At 34.9% G+C, this 16,829-nt stretch overlaps 3 protein-coding genes across 3 annotated transcripts; 1 reads left to right on the forward strand and 2 right to left on the reverse strand.

The window, feature by feature from the left end:
* Window positions 1-137: 137 nt before the first annotated feature.
* Window positions 138-935, reverse strand: LOC140955872 (uncharacterized). Its single transcript, XM_073411031.1, has one exon. It carries the CDS (start codon window positions 933-935, stop codon window positions 138-140), a length of 798 nt encoding a protein of 265 aa, XP_073267132.1.
* Window positions 936-1,995: 1,060 nt separating this feature from the next.
* LOC118057534 (protein NRT1/ PTR FAMILY 5.2) lies at window positions 1,996-7,080 on the forward strand. The gene is made up of 4 exons (XM_035070140.2): window positions 1,996-2,179; window positions 4,005-4,222; window positions 5,214-5,779; window positions 5,886-7,080. Exons 1-4 carry the CDS (start codon window positions 2,071-2,073, stop codon window positions 6,763-6,765), a joined length of 1,773 nt encoding a protein of 590 aa, XP_034926031.1. The 5' UTR covers window positions 1,996-2,070; the 3' UTR covers window positions 6,766-7,080.
* Window positions 7,081-7,585: 505 nt separating this feature from the next.
* On the reverse strand, window positions 7,586-11,710 carry LOC118057526 (protein unc-13 homolog). The gene is made up of 5 exons (XM_035070129.2): window positions 11,062-11,710; window positions 9,912-10,799; window positions 9,352-9,807; window positions 9,052-9,238; window positions 7,586-8,667 (listed from the first exon to the last, which is right to left on the reverse strand). The coding sequence occupies exons 1-5, from the start codon at window positions 11,650-11,652 to the stop codon at window positions 7,703-7,705; spliced, it is 3,087 nt and encodes a 1,028-aa protein (XP_034926020.1). The 5' UTR covers window positions 11,653-11,710; the 3' UTR covers window positions 7,586-7,702.
* Window positions 11,711-16,829: the final 5,119 nt, after the last annotated feature.

The following is a 16,829-nucleotide window of genomic DNA, read 5'->3' on the forward strand; positions in this document are numbered from 1 at the left end:
AATGTTGAAGGATGTTTTCCTTATTTCAGATGTTGATGTTCTGCCACAAATTCTTCCTTAGTCGTGAGACTGGTCTTTGTTTTGTTTGAAGGATGTTCTGCCACTGCAACTAAAGCATGAGTATTGGATTTTGAATTTCATTTACGAGTTGCTTTAGCAGGATCCCACCATCCTGGATACCCAATTAGTTCATAGCATTTCATCTTTGTATGTCCAGTTTCACCATAGTGTGTGCAGACATATTCTGACTTCGCCTTTCCAATTTCATAGCTGCTATTTTGAGTTTCTGATGTCCGATTCTTTTCAATAATAGGGCCATTTGATCGGTAGATTCTTGGCTTGCCTCGTCGTGCCATCATTGCAGATGATTCAGCATGTCCAGCTTCATTGTTCAAAGTAGCTCTGCGAATAGCATCACAACGTACATAAGCATGAGCTTCTTCAAGATCCAGTATCGGATCTTTTCTAAGAATTTCCCCTTGGATTTGTTCAAATTCTGCATCCAATCCATTCAAGAAAACATGTACCCGTAATCTTTCAACAGATCTTCTGTAAGTGATAATATCATCCGGGTCTTTCATTTCAGTTCTGTCACGATGATCAAGTTCTTGAAAGATTTCCATCAGATCACCATAATATGTTGATAGTGGTCGACCTATCTGCTTTGTGGAGAAGGCTCTCTGGTTAAGTGCAAAAAGTTGTGATTCGTTTGATCCATCATAAAAGGCTTTAGACAAGGCATTCCATATTTCTCGTGCGGTGCGCAACCGGATGTATCTTTTCATGATGTCTGGTGACATAGACATTAGCAGCCATCCTTTAACTTTTTGGTTTTCTACATACCATCTTGAATAAGAAACATTAGTTTCCTGTGGTGGTTGTGTTTTGCCCATAATATATTCAAGCTTTTCTCTTCCTGCAATATGCATTTCCATGATCGGAGACCATACATCGTAATTAGTTTCAATGAGAATAACACTGGTTGTGAATCCAGAGTTTTCAGTTTGTACATGGATAATGGGTGTAGATTCTGTTGTTTTATCATTCATCATGGAAAAAAGATGATTTCAGGATGCACAGGAAAAAGGAACGTTCAAGAATAGGTTTCAAGATCAAAATGCAGAAAATATTTTCAAGAATAGATTGCACGATTCAAGACTAGATTTCAAGATAAAAAAAAAATGCAGAAAAGAGAGAATAATTCAAGAACAGTTTTCATGATTCAAGAATAGATTTCAAGATCAGAATACAAAAGAATATTTCAAGAACATGTTGTGAATAGGTGAATGAACGTATAGTAGAACAAATTGCAAAAAATTGATAGATAGAATGCAGGATTTTGGATGGTGAAGTAAACTGAGTAAGATATACAAACAGAGAAGGAGACGATGCAGATCCAAGAAAGTAAATTGAAGGAAGGAGATTTCAAGGAAAAGATATATCATTGGTGCATTTTCATGCTCTGATACCATGATAAAATGAGTTTTACTCTATGAATTTTATTCATAATATTTGTATATCAATTACAAGTTAACAATTCATCAATACATCTGTCTTTATATAGCAGTAGGTAGTAAAACTATTATGAAAAGACTCCTATAATTATGGTATGTTACAAATTAATTTTTAATTGATATAAATATATTTATATATAGCTAATAGTAAAGTGAAACTAATATAATATTTAACAGAAGGTTCACACGATCCTGATTGGATATTCTGATAAGTTGGGATGAAGTAGCCATACATACTCCAAGATAGTGGACACACCGTAGCAAGCTAAACATGATGATGGATCAGGTATAAATAACTCCGCTGGAAACTATGCACGAATACGGACGATGGCTGTCATTTTATGGAGATGGAACACGGACGATGGATCTAGCAAGCGTTTTGCAATAACAAAAAAATTAACGAAAGCAATCACAAATGGCATGATGGTAAATTAAGGATTTAAGAGGGGTTTTATCAGATGGACACTTCGATATATAGTGGTAGCGACTAGAGCTAGCATAATCAGGCTCGAAAAAGAAGAAAGTTGTCGAACTTTATTAGGCCGAAGAGCTGGCTATGGAAAACGGGCTTGATGATTGCACACAAGATGGAACTGTGGATCTCAAAGGAAATCCTGTTCTTAGATCCAAGAGAGGCGGATGGAGAGCTTGCTCCTTTGTTGTTGGTAATTCATCTTCTCCACTCCCTCTCCCTCCTCTCTCTCTCCTCTCTGATGTTCATTAGTGAGTTCTAACGTTGGTTACACAGAAGCCAACTAGTCTGCAAATGTTTTAATCAGGACATTTGCTGTTTTGAGCTACGCTTCTGGAACCTGTTTTCCAGGTTGCTCGAACTCTTCTTCTTCTGTTTTTTCTTTTCTTTTCTTTTCTTTTCTTTCCTCGTCACTTTAAGCCCAGCCCCTCGTGCATGCCATGGAAAAGACAGTCTGACCCTCCAATGACTTCTTGATACTTGGCATGCTACTCTCCATTAATATGATTTCTAGCTCACTGTCAAGGTCTCCTTTTCTTTGATGTCAATTTGCTTCGCATTTATGAACATATCAGATGATTAATTTACATGGGCCTAAGGATAGATAATGATTACATATGATCACATATGATCAGTCCAAGACTCATTGATTTTGGCCGATGTTTGTCTCCTCCGTGTCTTGTTTTTCCTGGTTTTCCGTCTTCTCCAATCTACCCTGAGGAATTTTGGAATGTTTAGCGACTGCAGAAAACAAATAGAAATGCAGAAGTCAAGCAAGATTTTGAGATGATCTTGGGGAACTGTAGCAAGAAATATCTCTCAGCTACCTTGTACGTTCTAGTTGAGCTAGAATTTATTTTTTTTAAAAAAATATTAGCAATTATTTAGGAAGATGTTGAAGCTAAACCAGAACCAACAATCGTAGGCCACAAGTTGAATGCTGCGCTAATAGCCACCAGCCTGCCTAGTAGCATGCATGCCTTTTTTAAAGTGTTGTATTTTTAGGTACTCTCTTTAATTACATATTAAAATTAAATTTATTTCTCTGATTTAGTTAAAAATAAACTATAAGATTCATAAAAAACTAGCTAGGCAATCTATTCATACTATAATAAATTAGAAAATCTATAATAAAAAATTATTTCTTATATATTAAATACCTAGTCTGAGGAATCATGCAATTAGCGAGGAAACACACTCATTTAACCATTAATTAGTCCAACCCCTCAAGTTGATTGCACAGATACTTATAATTAACATAATCCTTTTCCCAAATATTCCTACCTCGAAAGGTATAATTTATCACTATTAGTTTTCGGTAGGTGAAACTGTATTCATTATATTAAATGTACAGAAGAAAACACAGAGTTTTGCCTTTTTGCGGTGAAAAAGCATTTATAATATCTTTTCACTTTTAAAAAAAAATATTACTTTTTATTTTTCAATTGTTTTGAGGTAATAATGTTAAAAATAAATTTAAAAAAAATAAAAAAAACTTATTCAATAATCCTACCTTCGTACGATTTAGGGTTGATCTATAAGACCATAAGAATAGTGACTAAACGTTAAATCTGCATGTGTAAAATTTTAGATGATCAAGAAGGAATCTTTGCTAACTTTGCTAGAAGAATCAGTACCATTTAATAATTAAGTCGGGAATGTTGCCGGCCAGGGAAAATAATTAAATAGAACACAAATATTTAACAGTAATATAAAGGAAATTACTAACTTCCTTCTTTAAAATGCAATTAATTAATGTTCTTTTGGGTACAAAAAACAGTTGTCAAGAAATCCGACTAATCTATTTCAATAATGTTCTTCTTTGTAATTATCAAGTGGAGTAATATTTATCACCTCTTCAAACAAAAACAAAATTATCATTTTCTAGTAGAATCATGCTTTAGTTATCCGTACTCTGAACTTTAAGGTCTTCACGGACCCATATATATATATATATATATATAATTTTATTTTTCACAGAGCTGCAGCCTGATTGTGTACTGTAACGTTCTGTGCAGTGTATGAGGTTTTCGAACGTATGGCATACTATGGGATATCAAGCAATCTTGTAGTGTACTTGACCACGAAGCTCCATGAAGGCACAGTGAGGTCGTCCAATAATGTTACGAACTGGGTTGGCACCATTTGGATGACTCCCATCTTGGGTGCTTATGTTGCCGACGCTCATCTTGGTCGGTACTGGACCTTCCTCACCGCATCTGTTATCTATCTTTTGGTATGTATGCAGGCGTTTCATATCTCTCTTTTACGCATGCATTGCATCTCGTCGGGAAGATGAGAAGCTCAGTGAACCAGACGTTTCAGACGTCCCATTTAGCAGTGTCTTTTCACACGAAAGTGGGTCCGAAAAACATGTATAATTGGGTTAATGATAAGCTGGACTCATCTGATACGTTTTGTCCAATGCCTGATAGATTAGGTTTATAATTTTTCTTAATCATTTCACATCATCAATCATGTTGTTTGTAGAGAATTTATCGGCCATTATGTCATGAGCTGCACAGTACTGCTTTGATTTCTTGCTCTGTGTGCTTGTTCACAAAGTCAAACAAGGAACAGTTATGATTCAATTCTTACTCGTGTATCTAAAATTGGATATGATATGATCTAATTATTTCCAACTAGTGGGATTACAGCTAGTAAAAGTTTGACCACCCAGTCTCTGTTTTATAAGGCAGAATTAGGAAGATGTCGTGTTCGATGTAAGAAAAACCATTTGCTGTGAGGTATTAAAGTTTTGAATTATATGGAACTTGGGTCTCAGTATTCCAACTTGAACTTTGCCTGGTCCCATGTCTGTCTCAGAAAAAGCCATGCATGCACCTTTAAGTCAACTTGGCATTGAATTATCACCCAAAGAAAACACTGCCATGTATTAATTATGGCAAAGGATAGAAGCGGTACCTAAGAAGCTAAGACAACGTGATTTGTGGATAATATTCGGATAGTCAAGTGGCTGAAGCGATTGTCGGTGTTAGCCCTGTGATGACCTAGATGATCTCAGGGGTCAATCTGTAATCTTGTAAGAACCTTGTTTCGTTTTTTTTCCCTTTTAAATGATATAGTTTTGATTTATTTTTTTAATCCCGAGTCTTGAACCTAGTCGTATTTACTAGGTAGAGTTTAATAACCAAGAAATGCATAACTGTGGAAAGTGATTTTTGATGAAGTTAAAGTTTTAACTAATACCTTTGACATGATGACAGGGGATGTCTCTGCTAACACTATCAGTTTCCCTTCCTGCTCTAAGACCACCTCCCTGCAAGGATGCCAATTTGGACAACTGTAGAAAGGCCTCCACAATGCAATTAGCAGTGTTCTTTGGCGCCCTCTACACGCTAGCTGTTGGAACTGGCGGCACAAAGCCGAACATCTCGACCATTGGTGCTGACCAGTTTGATGATTTCCACCCTAAGGAGAAGGCTCATAAGCTATCCTTCTTCAATTGGTGGATGTTCAGCATCTTCTTTGGAACACTCTTTGCTAACACTGTACTTGTGTACATACAAGACAATGTGGGTTGGGCATTAGGGTATGGGCTTCCAACACTCGGGCTTTTGATATCGGTGGCTATATTCTTAGCTGGCACACCATTTTATAGGCACAGGCTGCCAACAGGAAGCCCGTTTACAAGGATGGCTAAGGTCATAGTGGCAGCCCTGCGGAAATCGAAGGTTTCAGTCCCTAGCGACCCTAAGGAACTCTATGAGCTCGACTTGGAAGAATATGCTAAGGGGGGGAAGTTCAGGATTGATTCCACACCAACCTTGAGGTTTGCATTAGTTGCAGTGCGTCTGCATTTTTTCTCTTCCAGCAGTAGCTTAAATATAACTGGCCTGGCCTAGTGGTAACTCTGAACTTGTGCAACATGTATGCAGGTTCCTCAATAAAGCTGCTGTGAAAACAGGTCGAACTGACCCATGGATGCTTTGCTCAGTTACTCAAGTAGAGGAGACTAAACAGATGTTGAGAATGATTCCGATACTGATTGCCACATTCGTCCCAAGCACGATGATTGCTCAGATAAATACTCTTTTTGTCAAGCAAGGCACTACTCTTGACAGACAAATTGGCAGCTTCAAAATCCCACCAGCAAGCTTAGGTGGATTTGTGACATTATCAATGCTTGTTTGTGTTGTGATATATGACAGGTTCTTTGTTAGTATTGCTCGTAGATGGACAAAGAATCCCAGAGGGATCACTCTTCTTCAGAGAATGGGAATAGGCCTTGTTTTTCACGTTATAATCATGATAGCTGCATCACTGATTGAAAGGCACAGATTAAGTGTGGCCAGAGAACATGGCTTGGTTGAGAATGGAGGCCAAATTCCTTTGACGATATTCATTTTGCTTCCTCAATTTGTGCTCATGGGAGTGGCTGATGCATTTTTAGAGGTGGCCAAGCTCGAGTTCTTCTATGACCAGGCACCTGAAAGCATGAAAAGTCTTGGCACTTCTTATTCAACAACCAGTCTTGGAATTGGAAACTTCCTTAGTAGTTTCCTTCTTTCCACAGTTTCTGATATCACCAAGAAGCATGGTCACCGAGGGTGGATTTTGAATAACCTAAATGCTTCTCGCCTGGACTATTATTATGCCTTCTTCGCGATACTCAACTTCTTGAACTTCATTTTCTTCTTGATTGTGAATAGGTTGTATGTGTATAAGGCTGAAGTTTCAGATTCAATGGAAGTACTGGCTGAAGAATTGAAAGGGATGACATTGACGGAACCGAACCAAGTTTCTTCACATGAATGAGAAGTGCAGAAGAAAATCCTATATAGAAATCAAAGCTTAAATCAGAGAATAGGTTTCAACTTTCAAGTTGATGACCATTGAATAGAAGCTACCTCACTCGATCGCCTACTTCGGAGTTGAATCATTCGGGAGAAATGGTGGTTAGTACGCGTATACTGCATTTTCTTCACCCTTCGAGGGAAAAAAAGCTGTCACATTTATGATATATTGAAAGAAAACGACAGTTAATGTTGATAAACTTTAGAGTGTTTATCTTCAGCAACAACATAATTAAGAAAATCTCATGCCATAAAGGAATTGCATTTTGTGATATAACTTGTCTCGAAGTTAAAAGTTTCTTGGAAAGCACTGTGAAATTAAGAGCAATTTTGCAGAAATGTTAAGAAGTGAACTTAGTACTGAACTTCTCACGCACAGCAGAAGTTTCTCTTGGTGCTTTGCTAAACATAAGGCACAACCGGGTCGAATCGAAAAATGTGGTTACTATGAAAAGCCGAATTCAATGAGGAATTACAGAGATAGTCTACCAGCTAAAATGAGAATTTATGCTCAAACATTTGAGAAGATCTTTGCTTTTCTCTCTCTCTCTAATTTCATAGCTCAGATACAACAAATCAGGTTAGAATATGAAAAAACAAATGGGAAAAAAAGGAGAGAATATTTGCACCCTCCCTAATTATCAAAGTTTTTCTCCATCACACATGTACTAGAAGTTCCTGCGGCTAATTTTTTAAAGAAACAAACTATCTCAAGCTCCAAGAAGATCTTGATATGGAATTTTAACATAACCAAATCCAATTACAATGAGCTCCCTGGCATTTCCAATTTAAATTATCTGTTTTGGTTTCATGGCTAGAAGTCAATATTAGATTAAAGCATCAAAAACTGTAGCATCCTTTGCCTGAAATGTTCAAGAGATCAAAACCATCATTTTCTTTTATCTTCTCTTTGCTAATTGGAAAGCTTTTTTCAGGAAGTGATTTGCTGCTTTATCATTTCTGTGGCATAGCACCCTTAGTATTGTGTTTGGATCTGCCCTATTCCATCTTCCTGTTGTTGGTGGCATTGGTAGATTGTGACCTGAACCCACAACTCCTATACCACTTGCTTCACAAGCCAGGATACTGAAATCTTCCATTAGTTTCTCTGTACTATCACCCATCAATGCTATCACCCCTTCAACAATCTCAGCCTCCTTTTCCACCGCCTCCTCATTCATCAATCCTTCACCACATGTGCAAAATGTGCGCTTTAAGTTGGCAAAGTCCTCCTCGATCATGGGATAATCAGATCGATAAAATACCCGGCTGCAGCCACCTGCAAGCAAAACCGTGAGAAAGGCCTCAAAAGAGGCCTTCATGACTTCTCTCATTGCCAAAGGTTGGGCTCGGTCTATTAGAATTGCTGTCAACAGAGAAAGGTCCTGTTTGATAATTCTCAATGCATGTCTGATCCTTGAATTTTCTACATCAGCAACATAGAGACTATCATAAAAAACAGAATTTGAGTCGAGGAATATCAGACGATAAGCAGCAACTTCTGATACATGTTGACAAGCAGATTGAATGGAAGCAAGGGCTAGTTCAAAGTAGGAAGAGGAATTGATGCGATGCCTGCGATGATAACCACGGGATGGAGTGGTTCTTGGGGCAAGAGCAAGGTTCTTTTCTAGAGAGTGGAGGTGAGTGAGAAGATAGTGCAAAGTGTTGAGCCGTATGTAGAGTCTTTGTGTTCCACGGCTTGTTGATGGCCGAGGATGGTGAGCATCACTTACACCAAATTGGTGCATATCTTCTGTGTTGCTAGAGCATGGAGCAGCTTTCTTCCACAGTTTAAGGAACTTCGAGTCGCGGTTGCACCTGGTTAGAGGAGGGAGTGTAGGGACATAGCTCTGTTTTGATCCTGCAAGCATATCAAATAAAATAGCAGCTTAGTTGAAGCCAGATAAGCAATTAGAACGTAGTATATTTGTATTTTCGCTAGCCTTCAGTGATGCATGTTCATCTCCTCTGACTGAAGAAAGGATAACTAAGATAGAATTACTATCCAGTCCTCCTTTTTTTTCTGAAAAGCCATGCATCTACTATAATATGCTGCAGAATAGAACAACCACCAAAGAACTTTTGCTGACTGTCAAATGTCCTGTGGTCATCAGTAAGTTGCTTGAACAAGACCCTATTTCTTCCAAGCAATTACTTCCACAGACAAAAATCACTTCCAAAGATACAATTCCAAGCAGAAAAACGTATGAGAATATTAAGAATAAAGAAGGTGTTACTTTCTTACCACAAGCTGCTACCAGGTTGGTGTAATCTTTGAAGATATTATCAAAACCTTCTGCTAGATCATAAATCAGATCATCAGTAATTCCAACAGGAATTTCAAAGAAATCATTCACAGCTTCCTTGGCTATTTTCATCAACTCCGCAGCTGATGTCGCATATGGCTCGAGTTTGGACTTCGGATTCCATGTCTGTAACATTTATTGCAACATTTCATTCTCCAATACTTTTTAATATATATATATCTTATCCCAGATAAGCTTAAATGCTGTATTTCATTTCAGCAAAAATTAAAGAAACTCACTTCAGAATCTTTGGCTCGGATAAGACAATCTTTCCCTCTGTCAAACCTCTCTACAAACCATTGTTTCATTAGCTTCAATATGACTGAGTCAACTTCATATGGAATCATCTCTCGTACGATTGTTTTACCTCCATCTTCACAGTCTGCAGAGTCTTCAACCAACATTTGAACCAAGAACTTTTCAAGTTTTCCAGCACTCTGCAGTACTGCAACGGTCTCATTATTGAGGGTGGAAATCCCAGCAATATATTGCTTCAAAACTGCTCCATAGCACTGATGTAGCGTTACAGCAGCAACGCTAGCTACAATCGGGTTCCATTTCTTCAGAATGGGGCTAAAACTCTCCCTTTCTCTCAAGGCCAAATCCTCAACTTCTTTAGCTAACTGCAGGAGTGCCTCGCTTGCTTCATCTTTCACTTGCAGACTTGTGCTCTTATAACTTCCGGTTTCTATTATCTGCAATCGACAAACAAGAATGAACATGAGAGACATCGCTGTACAGAAACAGTAAATCTTGAAACTGAAAATTAAGCAAAGAGGCGACAGAAAGAAATAGAAACCTTTGCAAATGCTTTCTTTACAGAAGCTCGAATGTAATGATCCACACGATCCCCAGATGAATCAACTATCTGTGTGTCTCCTTTATCTTTCCCAGCCCCTTCTGTGATAGTAACATCCTCGCCCAAAATTTTTGATGCTGATAATGCTAACGGCAAAAGATTCTCAATTAGGAAAACATTTCCCCTCTGGAAATAGTCATGGTAGTGAAGCAATCTCCTCTCTGCCCACCCTTGCATTGAAGCCAACATAGAAGACAAAAGCTTCACATACATAGCCTCTCGGTCTGGCTTCTTTGCATCATTAGCCACCTCCGTCGATAACATAGCATGTGTCGCATAAAGAAGATCCGGCTCTACTTGTGAAGTAAGAACGTATTGCTGGAAAAGCACCCAAGCAAAGCACAAATTGTGTATAGGTCTATTGATTCCTAGTGCAGACCATGTCTTCTTTATTAACTCAACAAGCTCGTCAACCTCATCAAGGACTAATGTCTCATCCCTGAAATCAAATATTGATTGAAGAAGAGAAATGTATATGTGAATGTTGAGTGGAAATCCATCAGCCCAATGGCATACATCGGTTGGGGTACCATTGGCACTTCGCCAAGACAAGGAAACAACACTGTTGCATAAGGTTCTCATGGTGTCAGAATTTTTTCCTGTGTCAATAGGTTTGGTCTCGCTGGCATGGATGATTTCACGGAGACGCATAGCATAAGAATTTGATTTATCAAGCGGGATTGAGGGGTGCAGGAGGAGACCAGCCTCCAGGATCTTGAGCTGACGCCTTTGCCAGAGATGGTACTCTTGACTGTCATTAAATTCTGATGGTTTTAGGTGGCGGAGGAGCTCTAATGGAAGGATTATTGTCTCTGCTCGCCTGCCCATCTGTGAAAGTGAAGAGGACAACAAGTCATGAATTGATCATGAAATCAAAACGAAAATTATGATGCATCCAAAATCAATTAAGAAAAAAGGGGAACACAAAATCATAAAAAACAAACTAGAAAATAGTGCAAACCCATTCACGCATGCAGAAAATGTAATGACAATCTTGGACAAAAACAAGGCAAAAACAGATCAATTTACTTGCCGATTAAAATGTGTTGTGAATAATAAATTTCGAAACACATACAGTAGCAATACGTACTTGGCCAACAAGAGTCCTCATGAGCGTCTTCCTCAACCGATTATCACTATGCTCCGTCACTCTCATCTGCGCCCTCATTATCTCCGCGGATGTCAGCGGCCTCCGAGGCCTCCCTGTAACCGGAACCGTGGCAAACCCCAGGGCAGGACTTGTCCCTCCATGTTGTGGAGGACCACTAGATGACACTGGTGCCGTCCCGGCTCCGCTGCTTCCTACTGCGGACATCCTCCTTGTAGGGGACTTCTTCAGCATCTTCAGCCCCAGAGCTCTCTTTACCCGACTCGTTGGAGACATGACCACCACCGGGCCACCGCCCATCCGTGCAGTCGGTGAGCCTGTTCCTGCTGCTCCATCCCCATCATGATGTTGGTGATGGTGGTTGGAATAAAAGCTGATTGCATTGCGGCCTCCTCCAAAGCCAGGGGAGGAGCGGCAGGCGGTGAAGAAGACCTCATAGGCAGTCTCGCGGATGTCATCCTTATCAAGACCTTTAAGGTCTCCAAAAGGCCAAGAGAGATCGGTGTCTGCGGGGTCAATGGAGATGGTGGTTAGGGTACCAGAGAAGGAATGACAGCGGCTATCTTGGGCCATCAAATATATTGGCAATGACGTCTGGGATATCCGTCAGGAGAATGAAGGCAGAGAAAGGAGGAGGCCGGCATTCTCCAAATTAAGAGAGAGTGAGAGAGAGAAGATCAGAACACATGCAGAAATTAATATTGTAGTTGCATGAGAGTTTTGTGTGGTGGTTTTTGTTAGTTAAGACAGCAATTTCGTGCTAAGAAAGAGACGAAAAAACAGCTGATGGTTAAGAGAGAACAAAATCAATGTTGTGTGAGGAAAGCTAGGAAAGCTTATGGTGGTGAACAGGTTTTTGTCTTAGCAAATATTAGCAAATCCCTTCTCCTGTCTTTCTGCTTTGTAATAAACTTGTCATCGTAATTTGTATACAATATTCCTGTTTGACATGCTTTTTTTAAAAAAATCAGTTTTAAATTATTTTTTTATATTTTTGTATCATTTCGATACCTGTTTGCATCGTTTTTATATCTGATATGCTATAAATAGCTTAGTTTTCTAACCCTAATTTTACTTATGTTTTGTTTTATACGTGTGTGTACGAGGTGGTTAAAACGAAACTTCCGAACGTCGTAAAGTGTTTGACAGCCAAGCAAGGAAGGGGTAAAAAGTCCTACGTTGGCCAATTAGGGCACTTATTTCTGCCGTTCTTCAAGAATTACAGAACTTGCTTCCAGCAGGACCCTTAATTCAGTCAGGGTTTCATTTTGGATTTGAATGTCTTCTTGATCCATTTGGAACTGAAAGATCTTTGATCATTTCGATCTGGTCTCATTTCTCACTACAGTTTTAAACTATAGATTACCCCAATATCCATTGAATTATTGCTTCTGAAAATTATATAATTCAGTTTCTTTTCTAATGCAGAGCCTGCCCAGGATGATAATTCTTTTTTAGACAATATTTAGAAACGCGGGTTAATTTATAAGTTTTAAAAAATTTAATATATATATATATATATTATATATATATATATTGGATCGAAATAACGTTGATTTTATAAATAATTTTTTCTTAAAAAAATATATATATTATTTTAATATAAAAAATATTTTAAAAAATAAATACAATCACCCTAGCCTTCTTAGTTTTAAAACTCTTGTCTCTTCACTATGGTTACATGGCTTATTCGGCTGTGGCCTTCTAGGGAAGGGTTCCTAAGCTGCCATTGACTAAAGGAGTGTTTGGTAGTAAGTGTTAAAATGTTGTTCGTTTAAAATTTAATTTTTAAATTAATTAGTGTTTTTAGATTGGTTTAATATACTAATATAAAAAAATATATAAAATATATTATTTTTATATAAAAAACTTTAAAATATAATTTTTATCACAATTCCTAAAAAATATAATTAAAATATTGTTTATTTAAAATTTAATTTGTTTTTAAATTAATTAGTATTTTTGGATTGTTTTAATATGATACAAAAATAAATTATTTTAATATATTCTTTAAAAGTTTTAGCGTTGCCTTGCCTTCATTTAGTCATCTAGTCTCGTGCAAGTATGGTTTTGAAATTCGAATCCGACCTGATAAGTCGACTCAGAGCTGGAACTTGGAATGGATTGAAAAAAAAAATTGGAGAAGAAAAAACCCGGTGTGACCTGATGGGTTGACCCAGCAAAACCTGACTACAAACTTGTTGATTTTTTTTTTTTTTTTTTTTTTATTAAAACAATGTCGTTTTGATTTTTTAAAAAAAAACAATATGACCCGACTGACCCGGTAACTCAATTAAAACTTGAAACCTGGATTTTAAACTAGACCGGTCACCAAACCGGATCTTAAAACTATACGTGAAAGTGCTGTCGTGTCCTCTGTTGGTGAGGGCACTCCCAATTTTCCTTATTATAGAGATTGTTCCCAGGGCAGTCTATGGCTAGTTGTAGCTAGAAAGTAATAATAAAAATTATATTAACTATTGCTATCTAATATAAATTTAAATCCATACCGATTAATTTGGAATTTTGAAATATTATTTAACTAGGATGATAATCCTATTGGATCCATATAGATCAAATATTCATTTGGTTTATCTAAAATTAAACTAGAGAGAGGGAAAATCTAATTCAATTTATCAGGGATCAAGTGTTGGGTAACTGAGGCATTTATTTTTCTTGGCCCCGACCTCGTTTTTAAATTTCTTTTTTGTTTGATAGGACTGTAATTTTATTTTTTAATATAATATATAGATTTTTATCCTGTGATCATTTATGGATGATTTTTATAATTTTATATATGAATTTGAAATTTTAACTCTATTTTTTTTAGTTTTGGATTACGAATGGAGATATAGTTAGCTTTTTAAACTTAGATTTTATTTTTGTAAAACTATATTTGTGTGTTTTTTACATGGTTATGTCTAATGCCATGTGCGTGTGTAAAAGAAACACCTTGTTTTGTGATAAAACCAACATCTTAATTTAAAAAAAATAATAATAATAAATTAATGGAATCTTATAGATTGTATTAATTAAAAATATAGCTTATGAATTAAATTAAATCAAAATCAAAATCAAAATCAAAATAAAAAACAAAGCATTTATAATGTATTGTGTTTTTTATATTTCTTAGAATTAAAATAGTAGTAGTAGTAAATAATTATTTTTATTTCGATAATATTCCATTGAGCGAAATTAAAACTAATTTTTTAGACACTTTACATGAAGTTTATTTTACCATAAATTTGATAATTATGAATGTTATTTAAATATTGATAATACCAACAATCTTTATGATGATGACCAAAAAAATCTAAATAGCTTTAGAGCAAGACTTGTGTGTTGGATAACCAATTAATTTCTTGAGTTTATTAATTTAATATATTCTCCTTAGCTAACATGGCTGGTAGCCGGTACTTAGTGCTTGGTAAACCAAGATGGTTAGTGGCTAATACTTGCAAAAAAAAAAAATATAACTTTATGAACTCTCGGATGTTTAAGAATTTGTTTTTAGAGAGAAAAAGTTGCAATGACGTTTTAGAGAAAAAAACTCTAAAGGATTGTGAATGAAAAGATTGTGAACTTGGAGTTGAAGGTTTCTTGTAGTATTTATAGCTCATAAATCATGTTCTTTTGTAGAGATAAGATACTAGAGTGTTATTTTGCCCTAAAAGTATTTAATAAGAAATAAATATCTCTTATATATTAATGCGAGACAATATATCTTACACATAATTAATAATGGATAAATATCTCTTACATATCATTAATGTGTGATGGAAATGTTTTATACACCTTGAAGAATTGAGAGATGAATATATTTAACTTTAATAATTTATGATAAAAATGATGAGAATAAACAAATAAAATCATGTAGCCTAATATGGAATCTAGAAAAATTGTCAATTTTATATCCATTTGAGCCAAAAAAATAATGGATCTAAAAGCTCGCTAAAGGCATATGTATATGGGTTCAACGTATAGCTGAATCTAGAAATGTGTGTCTGACAACTTGCTACACTTATATTTATTTGGGCTCATCGCGTAGTTGGACTCAAAAATATTAGGCCGAATAGTTTATTAGACTAACATGTATATAAGCTTAATGTGCAGCTAGATCCATGAATATTAAATATAGCAGCTTGTCAGACTCATGTATATTTGATATCAATGTATAAGTGAACCCAATGATATTAGTCATGGAAAATGTGTCATGCCCATTTATAAGGGCTAAATATTATACCAAATCTAGATATTTTGGATTATCACTCAACCTTACATTAAATTTATATAAAAATATCATTTATAAAACATGTTTATCCATCACTTTATAACATGAAAGAATCCGTAACATCACCTATATGTAAGTATGCAGTAATAATAATTTATTCACATTTATAGAACTGATAAGTTGCAGGCATAAATACAAAAATCTCCACTAATGAACAATTGTCGAATCTATATTAGCTATGAAGTTATTTTTTGAAATGCAATCCTGCTTCAATAAATGTACAGTATCACTTTACAATTATTGTAGTAAAAACGTTAAAAACATCTTTCATTTGAAAAAAAATATTTAAATGATATTTTTTTAGTATTTTTAAATAATTTTAATTTATTAATATAAAAAAGAAAAAAAAATATTTTAATATATTTTTAAATAACTAATATTTTTGAAAAGTATGCTACCGTTATTTCAAAAACACATTATGCACTGTACATAACATATCTTTTCTTAATTTAATGAATCCATTGTTTATTTTATTATCAACTTTTTTGTATCTTTTTCATAATTATGCATTTATTTATTCTAAGAATTGTTATTCTTTTAATTTTTATGAATTCATCGTTTGTTTTATTATCAACTTTTGACATTAATATTTTTAAGTATAATTCATATATCTAATATAATAAGATGTAAAGATATTTCTAAAATATAAATAAAAAAAATATTAATGTTTGTTTAGTATCTCAATGATTTTATTCAATGAGAATAATAGATGGGTAAAATACACTCTTTTACATTTGACATTATTTGTACACCCTCAATTATATAATTATAATTATTTTCACTAAGCCAAACACATTTCTAAATATATATTTTATTCATTCTTCTTCCTCCTATATTATTTTATTTTCGTTCTTTCTAACTAAGCAAATGTTATCTAAGAATTCAACCATACAAAGCAATATTTTAATGATTTTGGAGGACCTATTTAGTATTGTGTTTCAACTATGTTTTTTTAATTTTTTAATTAATTTGTTTAGTGTTTTTAATTGTTTTGGTATTAAAAATAAAATTTAAAAAATAAAAAAATATTATTTTAATATATTTTTAAATAAAAATTATTTTTAAAAAGATCTTTACATCTATATCAACAGACATAAGTTATTGCATTTCGCACCTTTATAGTGTGTTTGTTTTTTAGGTAATTTTTTTATAGTTGTGGTTTGAAAAAAATAAGTTTTAAAAAAGTGTGGTTAGGTGTGATTAGTTAAATTTAGATACATGTTTGTTAAAAATTATGGTTGAGGTTTATATATAGCAAAAAAACATGTATAAAATGTTTGGTAATTGTATGATTATGGTTGCTTTTCAAAATATTTTTTATTTGAAAATACATCAAAATAATTTTTTTTTAAATTATTTTTAATATCAGCGCATCAAAATAATATAAAAACATAAAAAAAAAATTTATTTTTTTCAAAAATATTTTTAAAACACAAAAATAAACAGAGTTTTACAACAT

The sequence above is a fragment of the Populus alba genome, chromosome 8, assembly GCF_005239225.2.
Source record: "Populus alba chromosome 8, ASM523922v2, whole genome shotgun sequence".
Classification (NCBI taxonomy): Eukaryota; Viridiplantae; Streptophyta; class Magnoliopsida; order Malpighiales; family Salicaceae; genus Populus; species Populus alba.

Bases quoted from the DNA above. Each gene is read 5' to 3' on its own strand.
- LOC140955872 (XM_073411031.1), bottom strand. From the start codon at position 935: ATGGAAATGCATATTGCAGGAAGAGAAAAGCTTGAATATATTATGGGC.
- LOC118057534 (XM_035070140.2), top strand. From the start codon at position 2,071: ATGGAAAACGGGCTTGATGATTGCACACAAGATGGAACTGTGGATCTC. The intron at 2,180-4,004 runs GTAATTCATCTT...CGTTCTGTGCAG, and splicing joins AGCTTGCTCCTTTGTTGTTG to TGTATGAGGTTTTCGAACGT. The intron at 4,223-5,213 runs GTATGTATGCAG...ACATGATGACAG, and splicing joins CATCTGTTATCTATCTTTTG to GGGATGTCTCTGCTAACACT.
- LOC118057526 (XM_035070129.2), bottom strand. From the start codon at position 11,652: ATGGCCCAAGATAGCCGCTGTCATTCCTTCTCTGGTACCCTAACCACC. The intron at 9,808-9,911 runs GTTTCTATTTCT...TGTCGATTGCAG, and splicing joins TAAAGAAAGCATTTGCAAAG to ATAATAGAAACCGGAAGTTA. The intron at 9,239-9,351 runs GTGAGTTTCTTT...TAAATGTTACAG, and splicing joins TCCGAGCCAAAGATTCTGAA to ACATGGAATCCGAAGTCCAA.